Below are 19,446 nucleotides of genomic sequence, written 5' to 3'. Positions count from 1 at the left end.
CACAACGTTGACATCAGCAAAACGCTRGCCCACACGACACCATACACGTGGTCTGCGGTTGTGAGGCCAGTTCGACGTATTGCCAAATTATCCAAAATGACGTTWGAAAACGAAACAAAACGACYGCTTATGGTAGAGAAATTAACCTTAAATTCTCTGGCAACCGCTCTGGTGGACATCCCTGCAGTCAGCATGCCAATTACACGCTCCCTCAAATCTTCAGACATCTGTGGCATTGTGTTGTGTGACAAAACTGCACATTTTAGAGCTGCCTTTTATTGTCCCCAGCACAAGGTGCATCAGTGTGCACATGCCATTTAATCATGCTATTTAATCAGCTTCTTAATATGCCACACCTGTCAGGTGGATGGATTATCTTGGCAAAGGAGAAATGCTCATTTACAGGGATGTAAACAGATGTGTGCACAACATTTGAGAGAAATACATTTTTTGTYTGCAGATGTAACATTTCTGGGATCTTTTATTTGGTCTCATGAAACATGGGGCCTACACTTTACATGTTGCTTTTATATTTTTGTTTAGTGTACAATCCAAGATTGATATTTTCCYGGCCCTAAAAAAAGTATGTTGCTCGAAATCTCCATTAGACCGACCGACAGAAGAACGTGACGCTCATGAAGGCCCAAATGCACCATCTCTGATTAAAAAGTATTCTCCATCACCTTGGCAACTGACAAGCGGATGGATCACAGCTGAGTCTGGTTGTCACGTGGTTGCCATGCCAACKAGTCACGCGATAGACATAACAGAGACAGGCCAATCAATGAACACCGATTTAGCACACCTCTTGAATCCTAACCCTCCTGTGTCCAAAATGGCAGCTAATTCCCTATATAGTGCCAGTGCACTAAATTTGACTAGGTCCCATACAGCTCTGGTACAAAAGTAGTACATTATAAAGGGAATAGGGTGCAATTTGGGATAAACATAGAGGATACAATCAATTATTAAGGTTGAAAAAAATCCACCAGCCTTGCTGGATTGTTTCTCAAGGCCCTCTTCTCTTCTCCGTCCAACTATTCAGTTTCTTTTCTCCTCRGCCCTACACTCCTATTTTTTCACTCCTTCCCCATCTCCTCTGCAAAGGCAAAGGGATACTGCCAATGACAGAGCACACCACAAACAAGGGCCCAAAGAGGGAGGGCAGTCGGCGGTTTGTGTGACTGTGTGTGTTGCCCTGTCAAAACTGCTGACACAGCAGAATGGCTGAGGTCACAGGGGACTGTCTACTAGAGGAATTACTATGTGGTCTGGGGCCAATACAACCTGTGGTGTTGACAGTTTGACAAATGTAATGGTATATACCCACTTACTCTCAAACACTGATGCCCACCTCCTTGGACGTTAACTGGAATAAATCCCTTCTAGAGACAACACATTGATTTGTTAGACCAGTGGATGCTGGTGTCACTTTAAAAATTGGAGGACGGGCCGATTGCAATGGCTGGAATGGAATGGTATCCGCATTAATTTCATTCCAGCCTTCAATGAGCCTGTTCTCCAATTTCTCCCTCAACCAGCTTCCAGTGTGTTAGACAAGGCACACTGCCTAATAAAAAAACGTCCTAACGTCCATTTGTCCATTCTTTCGCTCACCTGGAAGTAGAAGCTCTCACACAGGGTGTCGTGGTAGATGTCCAGGTGGCCCTGTGGGGTGGCCTGGGTCCCCTCGGCTGGGGTCTGGCCCTCGGGGACGGGCACACTGAGGTGGCGAGCCTGGGCGAACGACTGGAGGTAGTGGGCCGCCACCGTCCAGAACTGCAGGTCCGACTCGTCCCCAAACAGCCTGCATTGGGACACAACCAGGCCAGTGTTCATTAMGCACCAAACGAAATAAAACGAACTGAAACAGGAAAGGATTACCTGTGCGTGTCCATTAAGGAACCCCTTGATTTGTTTTACATTGCACATTTTTTTTTTTTGCTAGGGTGTGCCCGACAAAAATCGGCCGAAACAGGGATGCACTACCTCGGGCTCCAATAAAAAAACGCTCGTTTTTGTTTGCAAAACGTTCTGGTACAGTGTGTCCTAATGAAGACCCTGATTGCACTTGGTTTTGAAACGTTCGCTGTGATAGCAATAATGGATCAACCACTAATGACCGCACCACATGACCAGTTCTGCATGAAACCATCCCCACATCAATTCGTCGTTCATCTCCATCTTTCTGCAAAATGCTTTTTAAACATTTTCACAGTGCAATATCTAACCGTTGCTAGGCTACCCCCCTTCACTAGCAAATGGGTACAAGAACATCAAACCACGATTGTAAAGTTTAATGTGAGTGTAAGAACCTTCTGAACATCGGAAGAAAAGACACCTTAATGTGCATTCTTCTTCTGAAAAGGAGAGTCCTTGGGGATTCTCGGGCTTGGTGGGATTAGAACYGTCAAAATGGGTTACAAAAACATTAATCATAGTTCAGAGCAGATTGTTTCTTCAGGTTTATGTAAGCTTGAGGGTGTAAAGTTAAGTTTAGACAAAGCTAGATCTCCTGACTTGGCACTAACGGTTGTAGCTCAATGTTAAATTCAAATCTCCCTGCCATCCTATTTCAGCCAATATGACACCAATGTCGTAGGCTATTAATTTAAACAAGGATATACCTGATGATATCAGGGCATATACATTAAAGCTGTGTCACGACATGCCCTTGGGGGGAGGATCATAGGCGCCACCCTCTCTCCAGTTTTATGATGGTCATAAATACCTGCAGGAAAACTCTCTCCCCCCACTCTRAGAAATGGAAGTTAAATCCCTTTGTTACCACAGAGAGAGACGTTGCAGTACGGTAACATCAAAAGGTTGAATAATTAAACAGTATTTCTGTATTTCAAACATTTGGAATGGTCTGTGTGTATTTAAAGAACAATCCTGTCGAATTTGTTAATAATTTGTGATGTAACTAAAGACGGTAGGACAACATAACTATTTCTGGATGGGTATAATTGTCAGTGATCAGGTCCACATTCAAATGTGGGGGGACGTATATGATTAAATATTGACAATCCGGAGTTCCAATTGCGGCAATTGCTTGCTTGCGGAGGATTACAGGAATGAGATGGCTAATTTCAATTCTGCGCAAACTTATCGGGAAAATTCCAATTTGTGTTTTCTCATTCTCAAATCCTGTGGCTGGACACCGCTCGGTCTTAATGGATGTATCCCCACCTTGTCACCTGTCCCTATCCGAAAGGCATGTGCTATTTTGAACTTGCCTGCCAAAGAAGTCACCRCCATCAGCTTTTCCTCCTCAACCCTGTAGTGGAGTAGACGGAGAACAGCAAGAGGATTGTTCCAGCACTGGTCCCATGTCACAAGTCGTGGAAACCGAAGGCAGTTGGCATGCTAATAAGAGGACTGGAGTGTCTGCGAGAGGTTCGGAGCAGATTGACATGAGGAATAGCTTCACCGCCCTGGTGCCTGATCTACCTGCTACCCTGCTTCTCGTGGGGTTGTGAAAGGTTCCGCGAATTGTGTGAGGGGGTAGGATTTCTCCATCCCCTTCTCTGGCCGTTGTATTAGGCAGTTCAATGGTGAGAAATGTCTCAGTCCCTGGAGCAAAAACTTAGCGCTATCCAGGAGCATGAGTACAGGACATCAGTAAGTTGCTCCCCAACATTTTAAACCTGTATCAGGAAATGTAGTCTATTATGAAGGGCAGCTCAGAACAGCTGAAGATCGATTCTGAATAACTGATTGGGTCTCTGACACCAACAAGCGCCCCATAATATCTACCCTCTGCCTTCCCTAAATCATGGCATTGAATGTTACAGCAAACTTTTAGCCCTCCATAACTGGCTACGTGACTATTAAAAGGTCTGTGGGTGAAACATTTACTGACAATTTTGATACCTTCTAAAAACAAAGCTCGTTTTATAAGGAGGATGGGATCCACCCAAATAATTTTGGTTCCTGGATCCTTTCACAGCATTATAAGGCTGCGTTGAGACAATGACTTATCATAATGGTTCAGCAAATGTACATTATCCCAGGGGCGTTGGAAGACAATGTAAGTAACCTATTTTATGCCCCCCTCACTGCCCTGAATGCCTCTGCTGATCACACAGCTATTGTATGCAGTGATCATGTGCCTATGAATCAGAGTTATACTGTTAGCACTGAGGCAGTGTGCCCTGGGAGGTCCACTATGTTAACATAAATAACATGAGCATGTTTACATTGACTGGCTTTCATCCGGCTGCCCACTCAAGAGAAAGCTTCAAACTGTAACTAGGGCCTGCAACCTGTTTCAGGTTATCAGTCAACCTACCAGGGTAGTTACAAACAGCACAGGAATGAAATCATCAACATGTATTGATCACATCTTTAATAATGCTACAGAAATTTGCTTTAAAGCATTATCCAAATCCATCAGATCTAGTCATCACAATTAGAGTAGTTATATCTAGGAAAACCAAAGTTCCAAAGAATGGGCCTAATATAGTGTATAAGAGGTCATACAATACGTTTTGTAGTGATTCCTATGTTGTTGCTGTTAACATATTGGTCTGTGGTGTGTAATGAGGAGCAACCAGACACTGCACTTGACACATGTATGAAATTGCTTATTCCAGTTACTAATAAGCATGGACCCATTAAGAAAGTGACTGTAAAAACTGTTAAATCCCTGTGGATTGATGAATTGAAAAATTGTATGGTTGAGAGGGATGAGGCAAAAGGAATGGCAAAAATGTCTGACTGCAAAACAGATTTGAAAACATACTGCAAATTGAGAACTCATGTGACTAAACTGAATAAAAAATAATAAACTATACTATGAAACAAATATATATTATATAAATAATGATAGTAAAAAGCTTTGGATAACCTTAAATGAAATTTTGGGCAAAGAGTCCAACTCAGCTCCATCATTCATTGAATCAAATCACTCATTCATCACAAAACACACTGATATTGCCAATTAATTTTTCATTGGCAAGATTATCAAACTTAGGCATGACATGCCAGCTACAAAACACATGCACTACACATCCAAGTATAAGGGATCAAATTATGAAAGACAAGCCTTGTAATTTTGAATTCCGTAAATGAGTGTGGAAGACGTGAATATTGTTGTTGTCGTCGATCAACTATGACAAGCCACCAGGGTCTTACAACATGGATGGAAAATAACTGAATATAATAGAGGACGATATTGACACTCATATTTGCCTACTAGAAAGTGTGTACCCTCAGGCCTGGAGGGAAGCAAAAGTAATTCCCCTACCCAAGAATAGTAAAGCCCCCTTTACTGGCTCAAAAAGCCGACCAATCAGCCTGTTACAAACCCTTAATGAACTTTAGGAAAGAATTGTGTTTGACCAGATACAATGCTATTTTACTGTAAACAAATTGACAACAGACTTTCAGTACGCTTATATGGAAGAACATTCAACAAGCACAGCACTTACACAAATGACTGATTATTGGCTGAGAGAAATTGATAAAAAGATTGTGGGGGCTGTTTTGTTAGAATTCAATGCGGCTTTTGACATTATCAATCAGTCTGCTGATAGGAAAACATARGTGTTATGGCTTTACACCCCCTGATATATTGTGGATAAAGAGTTACCTACATAAGGGATGCTTGTGGCATTTCCCTTACGGTTGAGGAGGATCTCCATATGGCAAAAGAACGGTCCCTTCCTAGACGTCCGCGGGTGTTAATAAAATAGGCTAACGGCCTCAGGTCGTCCCCCAGAGCCTGGTCTTCCGGGAAGTCATCAAATAAAGTTTCCAGGATACATCGTTTCCGCAATATAAATTTTTTAATTCTTTGACTTGTCCCTGCTGTTCCGGAAAAAAACACCAGATGGCGGCTGGCTGTATATGGCAAATGGACATTTCACACAAGGGTAGCAAAATCTACTTTTAGCCCAGAAACAAGATGGCCTCGAGGCCACAACGCTCTTTGAGTTAATTTTGTGGGATTAAAGGTCGAAAACGGTAATACAGCGCTAATTTGACCGCTTCCCGTCAAAGTACATAAACCTACGGTGTAAGGAAAAATAGAACCAGACATTTATCTATCGTACTTTCGTGATGGTTAAAAACGTTTTAGTTTTTCCCCCACAAAGTTATAGATCCAGTTGAGGTATGTTAAGGCAAATCCGTTAAGGCGGGTTTCGGAGCTCTACGTGATTTATGTGATTTTCTGTACTCACACACACACACAGTCAATATGGAGTGACACAGTGTGGGGCTTAAAGACACACAGAGCCTGCAATAGTTACCTGCGTTCGAACCATCAAAGAACCGCCTCTGAAATATGTGATAGTTGGCTTCTAAACGAGTTGGACAAATTGGGGTTTGGTGTCAGTATGTATCAGTTTGGTATCAGTATGATATCTTATTGACTGATGGATGGTTACTTGATGGCTGACTTATTGTCCATTACCAATCAGTTTAAACAGTGATGAAACAACACCAAAACGGACATGCTGAAATCAACACTAAAAGTGTTAGCAAATGGCATCACCGTAGTCTCTAGGCCATGCCTAGAGGAGATGACCCACTTGACAGTAGCTCGCTCGATCTGAACACAGCGTCCATGCAAATTGTAGGCCTGAAATTAAGCCTGACTAGTAGTCAGACGACACCATTCTGTACACTTCTGGCCCTTCTTTGGACACTGTTAACAACCCTGCAGGCGAGCTTCAATGCCATACAACTCTCCTTCCGTGGCCTCCAATTGCTCTTAAATACAAGTAAAACTAAATGCATGCGATTCAACCAATCGCTTTCTGCACCTGCCCGCCTGTCCAACATCACTACTCTGGACGGCTCTGACTTAGAATATGTGGACAACTACAAATACCTAGGTGTCTGGTTAGACTATAAACTCTCCTTCCAGACTCACATCAAACATCTCCAATCCAAAGTTAAATCTAGAATTGGCTTCCTATTCTGCAACAAAGCATCCTTCACTCATGCTGCCAAACTACCCTTGTAAAACTGACCATCCTACCATCCTCGACTTCGGTGATGTCATTTACAAAATAGCCTCCAATACCCTGCTCAATAAATTGGATGCAGTCTATCACAGTGCCATCCGTTTTGTCACCAAAGCCCCATATACTACCCACCACTGCGACCTGTACGCTCTCGTTGACTGGCCCTCGCTTCATACTCGTCGCCAAACCCACTGGCTACAGGTCATCTACAAGACCCTGCTAGGTAAAGTCCCCCTTTATCTCAGCTCGCTGGTGACCATAGCAGCACCCACCTGTAGCACGCGCTCCAGCAGGTATATCTCTCTGGTCACCCCCAAAACGAATTCTTCCTTTGGCCGCCTCACCTTCCAGTTCTCTGCTGCCAATGACTGGAACGAACTACAAAAATCTCTGAAACTGGAAACACTTATCTCCCTCACTAGCTTTAAGCCAGCTGTCAGAGCGGCTCACAGATTACTGCACCTGTACATAGCCCATCTATAATTTAGCCCAAACAACTACCTCATCCCCTACTGTATTTATTTATTTTGCTCCTTTGCACCACATTATTTCTCTCTACTTTGCACATTCTTCCACTGCAATCTACCATTCCAGTGTTTTACTTGTACTATTGTATTTCTTCGCCACCATGGCCTTTTTTTTGGCCTTTACCTCCCATCTCACCTCACTTGCTCACATTGTATTAGACTTATTTTTCTACTGTATTAATTGACTGTATGTTTGTTTTACTCCATGTGTAACTCTGTGTTGTTGTATGTGTCGAACTGCTTTGCTTTATCTTGGCCAGGTCGCAATTGTAAATGAGAACTTGTTCTCAACTTGCCTACCTGGTTAAATAAAGGTGAAATAAATAAAATAAAATATCCTAAAGGGGAAGTATGAACTTTACCATCAAATACAGCTGAAATCCAGAAATGTGCAGGCTTAAACCATCACAGAAAGGGAAACAAATGGCATCAGCCTAGTCTCTAGGCCATGCCGAGTTCAAGGAGATGCCCCACTTGACCGTAGCTCGCTCGGTCTGACCGCAGCGAGCGTGCAAAAAAGTAGGCCCAAAATGAAGCCTGACCTATAATTGAGGTGCTTTTTGGTGACAGTGGCAGAACCATTAAGGCTAATTCAACCACAGGATCATTCCTAAGGTCCTCTCGATCTGTGCAAGCCTAACCTTGACTGTGTGGAATTAACCCTTAACAGTGAAAACATGGTGTTTTCTTCTAACAGTTTACATTGACATCTCTCCCCACAGGAATACATTGCCTGCTCCCCTAACTTCAACCTGGTGCCTATGTGGATTATGATTGCCATATCAAACTGTCTTCAATGACAATCCATCAGGCCACTATGAGGATTACCTGTGTTGATTTCACAAACTATTGATTTCACAAACTACAGTTAGTGAAAAACTGCATTCAACCCTCTATAAATCAGTCAGTTCTTAACGTAAAGACTTGAAACTCAGGATTATGTAAAAGGATATGTTTACTTTCAGCTTCCTGTGACAACCGGAAGCACCTTAAATTGGGGTCATATGGCTGTTTCGAAGGGTTAAAAAGGTCACACACACACACCCACCCAGGATGGAGTGACAGTGTGGGGCTTACAGACACACAGAGCCTGCAATAGATACCTGCATTCGAACCATCAAAGAACCGTTAGACCTAGAACTCTGAAACTTTATAAACCTGTTCTAGGGCTTAAGTCGGTAGTGCACGGTGAGCTATGTGGCTCTAGAAGGTCCTCAGGCCGAGAAACAGCCTCGTCCATTTGCAATGTATTCAATTCATTTTTAACATCGCGAAAATGACGACATTTAGAAAAGTCCCAGAATCACAAGACTAGGTGCATTGAAACCGCCTCGGCCCATAGAGACTGACCCTACACGTTTCTGGCTGATAGCTCGTTCATGGACCCCGTAGCAACCCCCGAAATAAGTGGATTTTCAGCACTAATTAAGGTCGTTGCTCGGGCTCCGAATGTAACTATGRCAGAACTGGACCCGCAGCTCGAATGTAACTATGTTTTTGAAGGTTTTTKTATGGTTTTAACAGAAGGCGCTATGAATTGTGGGCCGGCTCTGAAATACGTTATAGTTGGCTTCTAAAAGGACAAAGTGAGTTTGGTGTCAGTATGATATCTTATTGACTGATGGCTGACTTGATGGCAGTATAATATATTGGCATTGTACATTTTATATTGCAAATGGATTTCCAATGTATTTAATGAGGGACTTACCATCACCAAATGGAAATCAACACCAACGAGCGATTGGACAGTGTCCATTACACATACGCTATATTGTCAGTGTGAACATGCCCTTCTGCAAGTTGACAGTGTCCATTGCCAATATATATCCATAAGGACTCCCCAATATGAAATGGACATGCTGAATCAACACCAACAAGAAATTCTGACTTCCTTCTTGGTTGATTCAGGGCGTAACAGTGCTATATATCATTTGGTCAGTATATATGCCACTTGGACATGGTTCACTGACATTTGGGTTTGGAAGCATACTTCCTATGATCATATATAGCAAATGGACATAACATCCTGATTTGGTTCTTTCAATACATATATATGCCATTTGGACATTTCTTACGCAATTTGGACATGGGTCACTGACTTTTGGGTTCGGCAGCCGACTTCCTATGATCATATATGGCAAATGAACAAAACATAGGCCTTATGGACAAACTCAATAAAATAAGACAAAAGTATGTCCATACYGTTATTACATTCGTATAATTGAGTTAAAAAAAAAAAAAAATGTTTAAAAATGTTGGGGGAAAAATTTAGATTTAGAAAATTTCACCCTTGAGACCTGACTTTGTGACCATTTCCCATATGAAATCCTACGGTGGAGTGCGCTCACCCCCTATGGGATTTTTGGTTTATGACACTTGGCATTTGCAATGTTCCGATTACAATATGGTCTTGATAAACTGCCATCCATTTGAGTGGTATTTGCAATCATGTAGATGGTTCGCCCAAGATGCCACTCATTTTTGTCCATTTCCTTACCTGTTTAACAGAACACAGAGGGTGTTCTTTATTGGAAGCCTCTCCAACATAATCCAGGAAGAATCAGGAAATCCCCAGGGCAGCTGTTTAGGCACCTTACTTTTTTCTATCTTTACTAATGTCATGCCACTGGCCTTGAGTAAAGCCAGTGTGTATGAATGCGGATGACTCAACAGTATAAAATGTCAGCTACTACGGCGAGTGAAATCACCGCAACACTTAACAAAGAGCTGCAGTTAGTTTCAGAATGGGTGGCAAAGGTTAAGTTATTCCTAAATACTTCAAATAACTAAAAGCTTTGTATTTAGGACAAATACTTTTTCTAAACCCTTAATCTCAACTAAATCTTGTAATAAATAATGTGGAAATTGAGCAAGTAGAGGTGACTAAACTGCTTGGAATAACCCTGGATTGTAAACTGTCATGGTCAAAACATGTTGATACAACATTAGCTAAAATGGGCCAAGTCTGTCCATAATAAAGCGCTGCTCTGCCTTTTTAAAAACTATATCAACACAGCAGGTACTACAGGCTCTAGCTTTGTCGCACCGGGACTACTGTTCAGTGGTGTGGTCAAGTGCCACAAAGAGGGACCTCGGAAAATAACAATTGGCTCAAAACAGGTTAGCACGGCTAGCCCTTAAATGTACACAGAGCGCTAACATTAATAACATGCAGGTACAGTGCATTCAGAAAGTATTAAAAACCCTATACTTTTTTCATATTTTGTTACGTTAAACCCTTATTCTGAAATTGATTAAATTGTTTCCCCCTCAAACTACAAACACCCCGTAACGACAAAGCAGAAACAGGTTTAGACAATTTTGCAAATGTATAAATAAAAAACTAAAATAAGACATTTACATAAGAATGTAGACAATTTACTCAGTACTTTATTGAAGCACCTTTGGCAGCGATTACAGACTCAAATCTAATGGGTATGCCGCTACAAGCTTGGCACACCTGTATTTGGGGAGTTTCTCCTCAATCACTCAAGGATATTCAGAGACTTGTCCAGAAGCCACTCCTGCGTTGTCCTGGCTGTTGTCTAGGGTAGTCGTACTGTTGGAAGGTAACCTTCGCCCCAGTCTGAGGTCCTTGTGCTCTGGAGCAGGTTATCATCAAGGAACACTCTGTACTTTTCTCTGCTCATCTTTCCCTTGATCCTGACTAGTCTCCCAGTCCCTGCTGCTGAAAAACCTCCCCACAGCATGATGCTGCCACCACCATGCTTCACCGTAGGGATGGTCCCAGGTTTCCTCCAGAAGTGACACTTGGCATTCAGGCCAAAGAGTTCAATCTTGGTTTCATCAGACCAAAGACTATTATTTCTCATGGTCTGAGAGTCCTTTAGTGCCTTTTAGTGAGGAGAGGCTTCCGTCTGGCCACTCTAGGCCTGATTGGTGGAGTGCTGCAGAGATGGTTGTCCTCCTGGAAGATTCTCCCATCTCCACAGAGGAACTCTGAAGCTCTGTCAGAGTGACCATCGGGTTATTGGTCACATTCCTGACCAAGGCCCTTGCTCAGTTTGGCTTGTGCAAGCTCTAGGAAGAGTCTTGGTGGTTCCAAACGTCTTCCATTTAAGAATAATGGAGGCCAACGTGTTCTTGGGGCCCTTCAATGCTGCAGACATTTTTTGGTACCCTTCCTCAGATCTGCGCCTCAACACAATCCTGTATCGGAGCTCTATGGACAAACCCTTCGACCTCATGATTTGGATTTGGCTCTGACATGCACTGTCAACTGTGGGACATGTATTATAGTGTTAGTTCTTATTTTTCAGAGTAAATAATTCACAGACAGTAGATAAGCTTTATCAAGTTTAATTCTTCCCAAAGGTTGTGTACAGCTGTAATTCAGACAACCCAACATTTCTCCCATCACAGATATACAGTAGAAGTTGGAAGTTTACATACACCTCAGCCAAAACATTTAAACTCATTTTTCACAATTCCTGACATTTAATCCTAGTAAAAACTCCCTGTCTTAGGTCAGTTAGGATCACCACTTTATTTTAAGAATGTGAAATGTCAGAATAATATTAGAGAGAATGATTTGTTTCAGCTTTTATTTCTTTCATCACATTCCCAGTGGGTCAGAAGTTTACATACACTCAAATAGTATTTGGTAGCATTGCCTTTAAATTGTTTAACTTGGGTCAAACGTGATTTTTGCCCATTCCTCCTGACAAGAGCTGGTGTAACTGAGTCAGGTTTGTAGCCTCTTGCTCGCACACGCTTTTTCAGTTCTGGCCACACATTTTCTATAGGATTGAGGGGCTTTGAGGGGCTTTGTGATGGCCACTCCAATACCTTGACATTGTTGTTCTTAAGCCATTTTGCCACAACTTTTGAAGTTTGCTTGGGGTCATTGTACATTTGGAAGACCCATTTGCAACCAAGCTTAACTTCCTGACTGATGTCTTCAGATGTTGCTTCAATATATCCACATAATTTTCCTGCCTCATGATTCCATCTATTTTGTGAAGTGCACCAGTCCCTCCTGCAGCAAAGCACCCCAACAACATGAAGCTGACACCCTCGTGCTTCACGGTTGAAATGGTGTTTCTTCAGCTTGCAAGCTTCCCCTTTTTCCTCCAAACATAACGATGGTCATTATGGCCAAACATTCGTTTCTATTTTGTTCATCAGACCAGAGGACGTCTCTCCAAAAAGTAAATATTTTTGTCCCCATGTGCAGTTGCAAACTGTAGTCTGGCTTTTTTATGGCGGTTTTGGAGCAGTGGCTTCTTCCTGCTGAGTGCCTTTCCAGGTATGTCGATATAGGACTCGTTTTACTGTGGATATAGATACTTTTGTACCTGTTTCCTCCAGCATCTTCACAAGGTCCTTTTGCTGTTGTTCTGGGATTCATTGCACTTTTCGCACCAAAGTTCGTTCATCTCTAGGAGACAGAATGCGTCTCCTTCCTGAGAGGTATGACAGCGCTGTGTGGTCCCATGATGGTTTTATACTTGCGTACTATTGTTTGTACAGATGAATGAACGTGGTACCTTCATGGCTTCGAAATTCTCCCAAGGATGAACCAGACTTGTGGAGGTCTACAATTTCTTTTCTGAGGCCTTGCTGATTTCTTTTGATTTCTCATGATTGTCAAGCAAGAGCAGCTGCACTAGAGTTGATGGTATGCCTTGAAATACATCCACAGGTTACACCTCCAATTGACTCAAATTATAGTCAATTAGCCTATCAGAAGCTTCTAAAGCCCATGACATCCTTTTTTGGAATTTTCCAAGCTGTTTAAAGGCACAGTCACACTTAGTGCATGTAAACTTCTGACCGCCTGGAATTGTGAAATTATCTGTGTTGTAAACAACTGTTGTGTAAATCCTATATATCTCCTTGTCATAGCACATAAGATCGAGATGTCTGCTCAACCGACTGTGCCAAACATATAGGAGTAAAAACAAAAAATTGAATCGGTCGAGTGCATAACCCTTGAATTTAATTTATAAAAACGAGTTTTGAGTCATTTCTATCAACCATATAGCCTGTTTTTGAGGGTATCTGTATTTGGCAATGGACTTTTTTGATTCTATTGGAATGGCATGTAATGCTTCGTGAGTAACGTTGTCTGTGATATTATGATATCCCACTAAGACACTCCTCCTCCTCTCCAATCCTTACATCGTATGTTCTACAGGGAAAGAGTAACAGAGATACTAAACCCTTATTACTCCCTTCAGGGATCTGACCTCAACCCCTCCTTCACCTAATCCACAGATGTCCATCGGTCTACCCTAGATCAACACGTTGCTCTCCTCCAGTCCATCCAGTCCACCCAACACATTCCAAAGCCATCTGTCTTTCTATAGAGAACCATTAACCATTAACTTCTGACATAAAACCCAGTCTCTTTCACTCCTTATATTCTATGCTTCATTGCACTTTTCGCACCAAAGTTCGTTCATCTCTAGGAGACAGAATGCGTCTCCTTCCTGAGAGTATGACGGCTGTGTGTCCCATGGTGTTATACTTGCGTACTATTGTTTTACAGATGAACGTCGGTACCTTCAGGCTTCTGGAAATTGGCTCCCAAGGATGAACCAGACTTGTGGAGGTCTACAATTTCTTTCTGAGCCTGGCTGATTTCTTTTGATTTTCTCATGATGTCAAGCAAAGAGGCACTGAGGTTGATGGTATGCCTTGAAATACATCCACAGTACACCTCCAATTGACTCAAATTATGTCAATTAGCCTATCAGAAGCTTCTTAAAGCCATGACATCCTTTTTTGGAATTTTCCAAGCTGTTTAAAGGCACAGTCAACTTAGTGCATGTAAACTTCTGACCCACTGGAATTGTGAATTATCTGTGTGTAAACAACTGTTGGAAAATTATACTTGTGTCATGCACAAAGTAGATGTCCTCACCGACTTGCCAAAAACTATAGTAAAAAAAAAAAAAAATTTGGTGGGTTGGTAAAAAACGAGTTTTAATGACTAACCTAAGTGTATGTTAAACTTCCAACTTCAACTGTATATATCCCACTTAAGACACTCCTCCTCCTCTCCAATCCTTACATCGTATGGTTCTACAGGGAAAGAGTAACAGGATACTAAACCCTTATTACTTCCTCAGGGGATCTGACCTCAACCCCTCCTTCACCTAATCCACAGATGTCCATCGGTCTACCCTAGATCAACACGTTGCTCTCCTCCAGTCCATCCAGTCCACCCAACACTTGCCAAAAGCCATCTGTCTTTCTATAGAGAACCATTAACCATTAACTTCTGACATAAAACCCAGTCTCTTTCACTCCTTATATTCTATGCTTCTTCTCTTTCATTTATTTAATATCTCAATGTTCAAAATGTCGAATCCAACAATAGACCGGTGTGTGCCTTTCCAAATCATGTCCAATCAATTGAATTTACCACAGGTGGACTCCAATCAAGTTGTATAAACATCTCAAAGATGATCAATGGGATGCACCTGAGCTCAATTTCGAGTCTCATAGCAAAGGGTCTGAATATTCATGTAAATATGGTATTTCTGTTATTTTTCTTGATAAAATGTCTAAAAACCTGTTTTCGCCTTGTATTATGGGGTGTTATGTGTAGATAGATGTATTTAATCAATTTTAGTCAAGGGGTCTGAATACTTTTTGAATGCACTGTATATCTTTCATGGCTCAAAGTGAAGGAGAAATTGACTTCATCACTACTTGTTTTTGTAAGAAGTGTTGACATGCTGAACACACAGAGGTGTCTGTTTAAACTACCAGCACACAGCTCAGACACCAATGCATACCCCACAAGACATTGAAGGTCCCTTAACAATCCCCAAGTCAAGAACAGACTATGGGAGGTGCACAGTACCAGATAGAACCATGGCTACATGGAACTCTATTCTATATCACTAACTGATGCAAGCAGTAGAATCAGATTTTAAAAACTGAAAAATACAACTTATGGAATGGCGGAGACTGAAGACACACAACACAGGCACAGACACACATACTCATGATATGCACTCTTCACACATACACATGGATTTTGTACTGTAGATATGTGATAGTAGAGTAGTGGCTTGAGGGAACACACTTAATGTGTTGTGAAAAGTGTTAAGAAATGTAATGTTATGTAATATTTTAAACTGTATATAACTGCATTAATGTCTCTGGACCCCAGGAAAAGTGGCATTGGCAGCAGCTAATGGGGATCCTTAATAAATAGAAAAATACACAGGTAAACTAACGGTTACAGAAATCAGGAATGCAGACAGGCTCTATAGACCTCTGTGTGTGTCAAATAAGCACTAAAGTCAAGGTTGATCACCTGTCTTTTCTAGTGTGTGGATTTTACTCTTGTTTTTGACTACTAATATAATTTTCCTTTTCATATCTCTGGAGGCATAAGACTCACAGTTCAATGCCCAATTATAATAACCTGCAGAGGTACAACTAAAAAAGTGCCAACCAACGCTGACGGATGTAGGGTAAAGTTGCCCCTAAATGCTGAACTTGGGTGAGTTTTGAATTTCCCCAACTAATGGTTAAGGTTAGGATTAGGGGAAGGCATGCTGTTCCTAGATCTGTACCTAGACAAAACTTCACCCCAGAGCACAAGGAGGGGTGTGGGGTGTGTTTTGAGGGGACAGCAAGGCTACTTACAATGTCCATACTAGCCCACCACTTAGAATACAAGCTGTGTGCCCAATAAATTACTTCATACTAAGTGGTATGATAGTGTGGATATGTAGACAGGGACAGGAGGATGGGAGAACAGCACAAGTTTTGTGCAGTGATGCCCGCTCCCCTCCCTCACTCACCGAGACACCAGGAGGCAGCGTTGCAGCAGGTTGAGCTCGGGATCCAGCAAGACGCTCTTCATGTCACTGGGGAGCAAATCAAGGATTACGGAATCACAACACAACACAGAAACACGCAGACAGACAGACACAGACTAGGCTTCTCAGGCTCTTAACTAACAGCAGGCACAGTCTGGCACTGACGCACACACGTGCGCATGCACACACACACACCAAGATACAATCACACACTAGCGCACACACACAACTCTGTAGGACATCTAGACAAAAAGAAAAACAGGAAACCTGTCTTCCACTGCTGCGCAATCTGGATATCTACATTTGCTTCTCACACAGACAATGTGAGCGCATGCGTGTGTGACAGACATGCCGATAAAAAGACCCCATCACCAAATGTTGCTGTCACTTCATGATGTGTGAAAAAAATAAGGATGTCGTTATTTATGACAAATGCTTTAAATACTGTGACAGACATGCCGATAAAAAGACCCCCCATCACCAAATGTTGCTGTCACTTCATGATGTGTGAAAAAAATAAGGATGTCGTTATTTATGACAAATGCTTTAAATAGTAGCATTGACATGTGTGTGTCTGTGTGTGTGAGCGAGCGCATGTGTGAGTTTGTTGAAGAGCAATCACTCACTTGGACATGGAGTTGAGCTGTTCCTGGATCAGGCCCTTAATTTCATGTTTTTCAGTGTAATCCCTACAGAGAAAGAGACAACAAGGCCCATATTTACAACATGTCTCAGAAAAGAAGTGCTGATCAAGGATCAGATCCACATCTTATGATCTAAAAGATAATACTTAGATCAGCATGGTCCCAGACCAGACACAATTAGGATGGCTGTACCATTGAATTAGGTATTAGAATACCAGAATAAGTAATTTAATAGGATCTCTATACAATGTACAGTTCAAATAATGTGTATCATATTAAAACTGTCCTGGGGTCAGATTGATATAGCACCTCAAACCTGTACACCCAGACTGAATGTGAAGTGAAATAATCATTGCTACTATGCAAGTAACCGATGGTCTACAAGATCTGTTGGCAGATGATTGAATTGCTCATTTCTCTTCCATAAGCCGATTCCAATGTCGTTTTAGAGAATTTGGCAGCATGTCCAAATGGCCTCACAACCGCAGACCACATGTAACCACACCAGCCCAGGACCACCACATCTGTCTTCTTCACCTGTGGGATCGTCTGAGACCAGCCACCCGGACAGCTGATGAAACTGAGGAGTACTTCTGACTAATCAAGCCCATTTTAGGGTAAAAACCCAGTCGTGTACATTAGCAGGAAGCTGTTGACGAGGGAACAAATTACACTGTGGAGAAAGAACGTCTAGTGATCAAGTGGGCGTTGGAGACGATGAAATATGACTTATTGGGATGGCACTTCACCCTCGTAACGGACCATGCAGCACTGGTTTGGATATCACGGATTAAGGACAGTAACGCCCGGTCACCCGCTGGTTCCTATCCTTACAGCCCTTTGCTTTCTCTGTGATCCACAGATCAGGTGCAGCCCATGGAAATGCCGATGCCTTCTCCAGGAGAGATGCTGGACCACCCCTCCCTCCCGGTCGGCGCTGAGGAGGGGGGGGGGGTGGCAGATGGCAGAGAGAGGTAAGGGGAGTGGTGATTGAAGGAAGATATCTTGCAGCCTGCTGGCTCGCCTCGCATGTCCTCAACTGGCAGCTTCATTACATAGTACCCACAAAACACCAGTCTCAACGTCAACAGTGAAGAGACGACTCCGGGATGCTGGCCTTCTAGGCAGAGTTCCTATGTCCAGTGTCTGTGTTCTTTTGCCCATCTCAATCTTTTATTTTATTGGCCAGTCTGAGATATGGCTTTATCTTTGCAACTCTGCCTAAAAGGCCAGCATCCTGGAGTTGCCTCTTCACTGTTGATGTTGAGTGTTGTTTTGCGGGTACTATTTAACGAAGCTGCCAGTTGAGGACTTGAGGCGTCTGTTTCTCATACTAAACACTCTAATGTACTTGTCCTCTTGCTCAGTTGTGCACAGGGGCCTCCCACTCCTCTTTCTATTCTGGTTCGAGCCAGTTTGCGCTGTTCTGTGAAGGGAGTAGTACACAGCGTTGTACGAGATCTTCAGTTTCTTGGCAATTTCTTGCATGGAATAGCCTTAATTTCTCAGACCAAGAATAGACTGATGAGTTTCAGAATAAAGTTCTTTGTTTCTGGCCATTTTGAGCCTGTAATCGAACSCACAAATGCTGATGCTCCAGATACTCAACTAGTCTAAAGGCGGCTAGTTTTATTGCTTCTTTAATCAGAACAGTTTTCAGCTGTGCTAAAATAATTGCAAAAGAGTTTGCTAATGATCAATTAGCCATTTAAAATTATAAACTTGGATTAGTTAACACAAGTTGCCATTGGAACACAGGAGTGATGGTTACTTATAAATGGGCCTCCATACGCCTATGTAGATATTCAATAAAAAAATCTGCCGTTTCCAGCTACAAAAGTCATTTACAACATTAACAATGTCTAAACTGTATTTCTGATCAATTTGATGTTATTTTAATGGACCAAAAATGTTGCTATTCTAAGAGACCCCAAACTTTTGAAAGATAGTGTACGTGTTTATGAGAGACCTTCCCATAGAGGGGTAATAATAGTCCGTAGGCCAGACCGTTCAGACGCTACAGACGTTTCTGTGAGAAGACCGACTTTCAGGGTTAATGTGGGACCCATTTAGAGCTCATACGTACACTTGTGTGATGTCCATGGTGAATGTGCCAGACCAGGGCTGCAGCAGGAGGAAGGCCTTCAGGGTGAGGGCAGCACGGGGGAGCAGCAGGTATGGACACCACACAGGATCTGAGGGGGTTACAGGTCAAAGGTTACAGGTCAAAAGAGCATTAGGAAGTGGGGCAATTGCTAGTGTCAGATAACTACCCCTAATACTGTAAATGGCCAGTGTTCATCACTCAACTATTTATATCAGTAGTTTGAACTACAATTTGACAATAAACAATGAAATATGGTAACTAATGTCTTACTCCACTGTACTCAGAGACTGTGGCAGGCTGCATCCTGATTCTACTATAGATCTGCACACTATGGACTTAACAATGCTGAAAAGTCCCTTTAGCCGTTTATTTCACCAATCCAAT

At 42.3% G+C, this 19,446-nt stretch overlaps 1 protein-coding gene across 1 annotated transcript in view; it reads right to left on the bottom strand.

The window, feature by feature from the left end:
- The window catches only part of wdr11 (WD repeat domain 11), a 142,131-nt gene that overhangs the window by 22,783 nt on the left and 99,902 nt on the right, over positions 1-19,446 (bottom strand). Inside the window, exons 20-23 of the mRNA XM_023970051.2 lie at positions 19,042-19,150; positions 16,938-17,000; positions 16,294-16,359; positions 1,618-1,807 (exon numbers count right to left, since the gene is read on the bottom strand). Coding sequence (XP_023825819.1) covers positions 1,618-1,807; positions 16,294-16,359; positions 16,938-17,000; positions 19,042-19,150 — 428 coding nt within the window. The remainder of the gene's footprint in view (positions 1-1,617; positions 1,808-16,293; positions 16,360-16,937; positions 17,001-19,041; positions 19,151-19,446) is intronic.

Source organism: Salvelinus sp. IW2-2015, linkage group LG25 (genome assembly GCF_002910315.2).
Source record: "Salvelinus sp. IW2-2015 linkage group LG25, ASM291031v2, whole genome shotgun sequence".
Classification (NCBI taxonomy): Eukaryota; Metazoa; Chordata; class Actinopteri; order Salmoniformes; family Salmonidae; genus Salvelinus; species Salvelinus sp. IW2-2015.
This window is presented reverse-complemented; position numbering and strand designations above follow the sequence as displayed.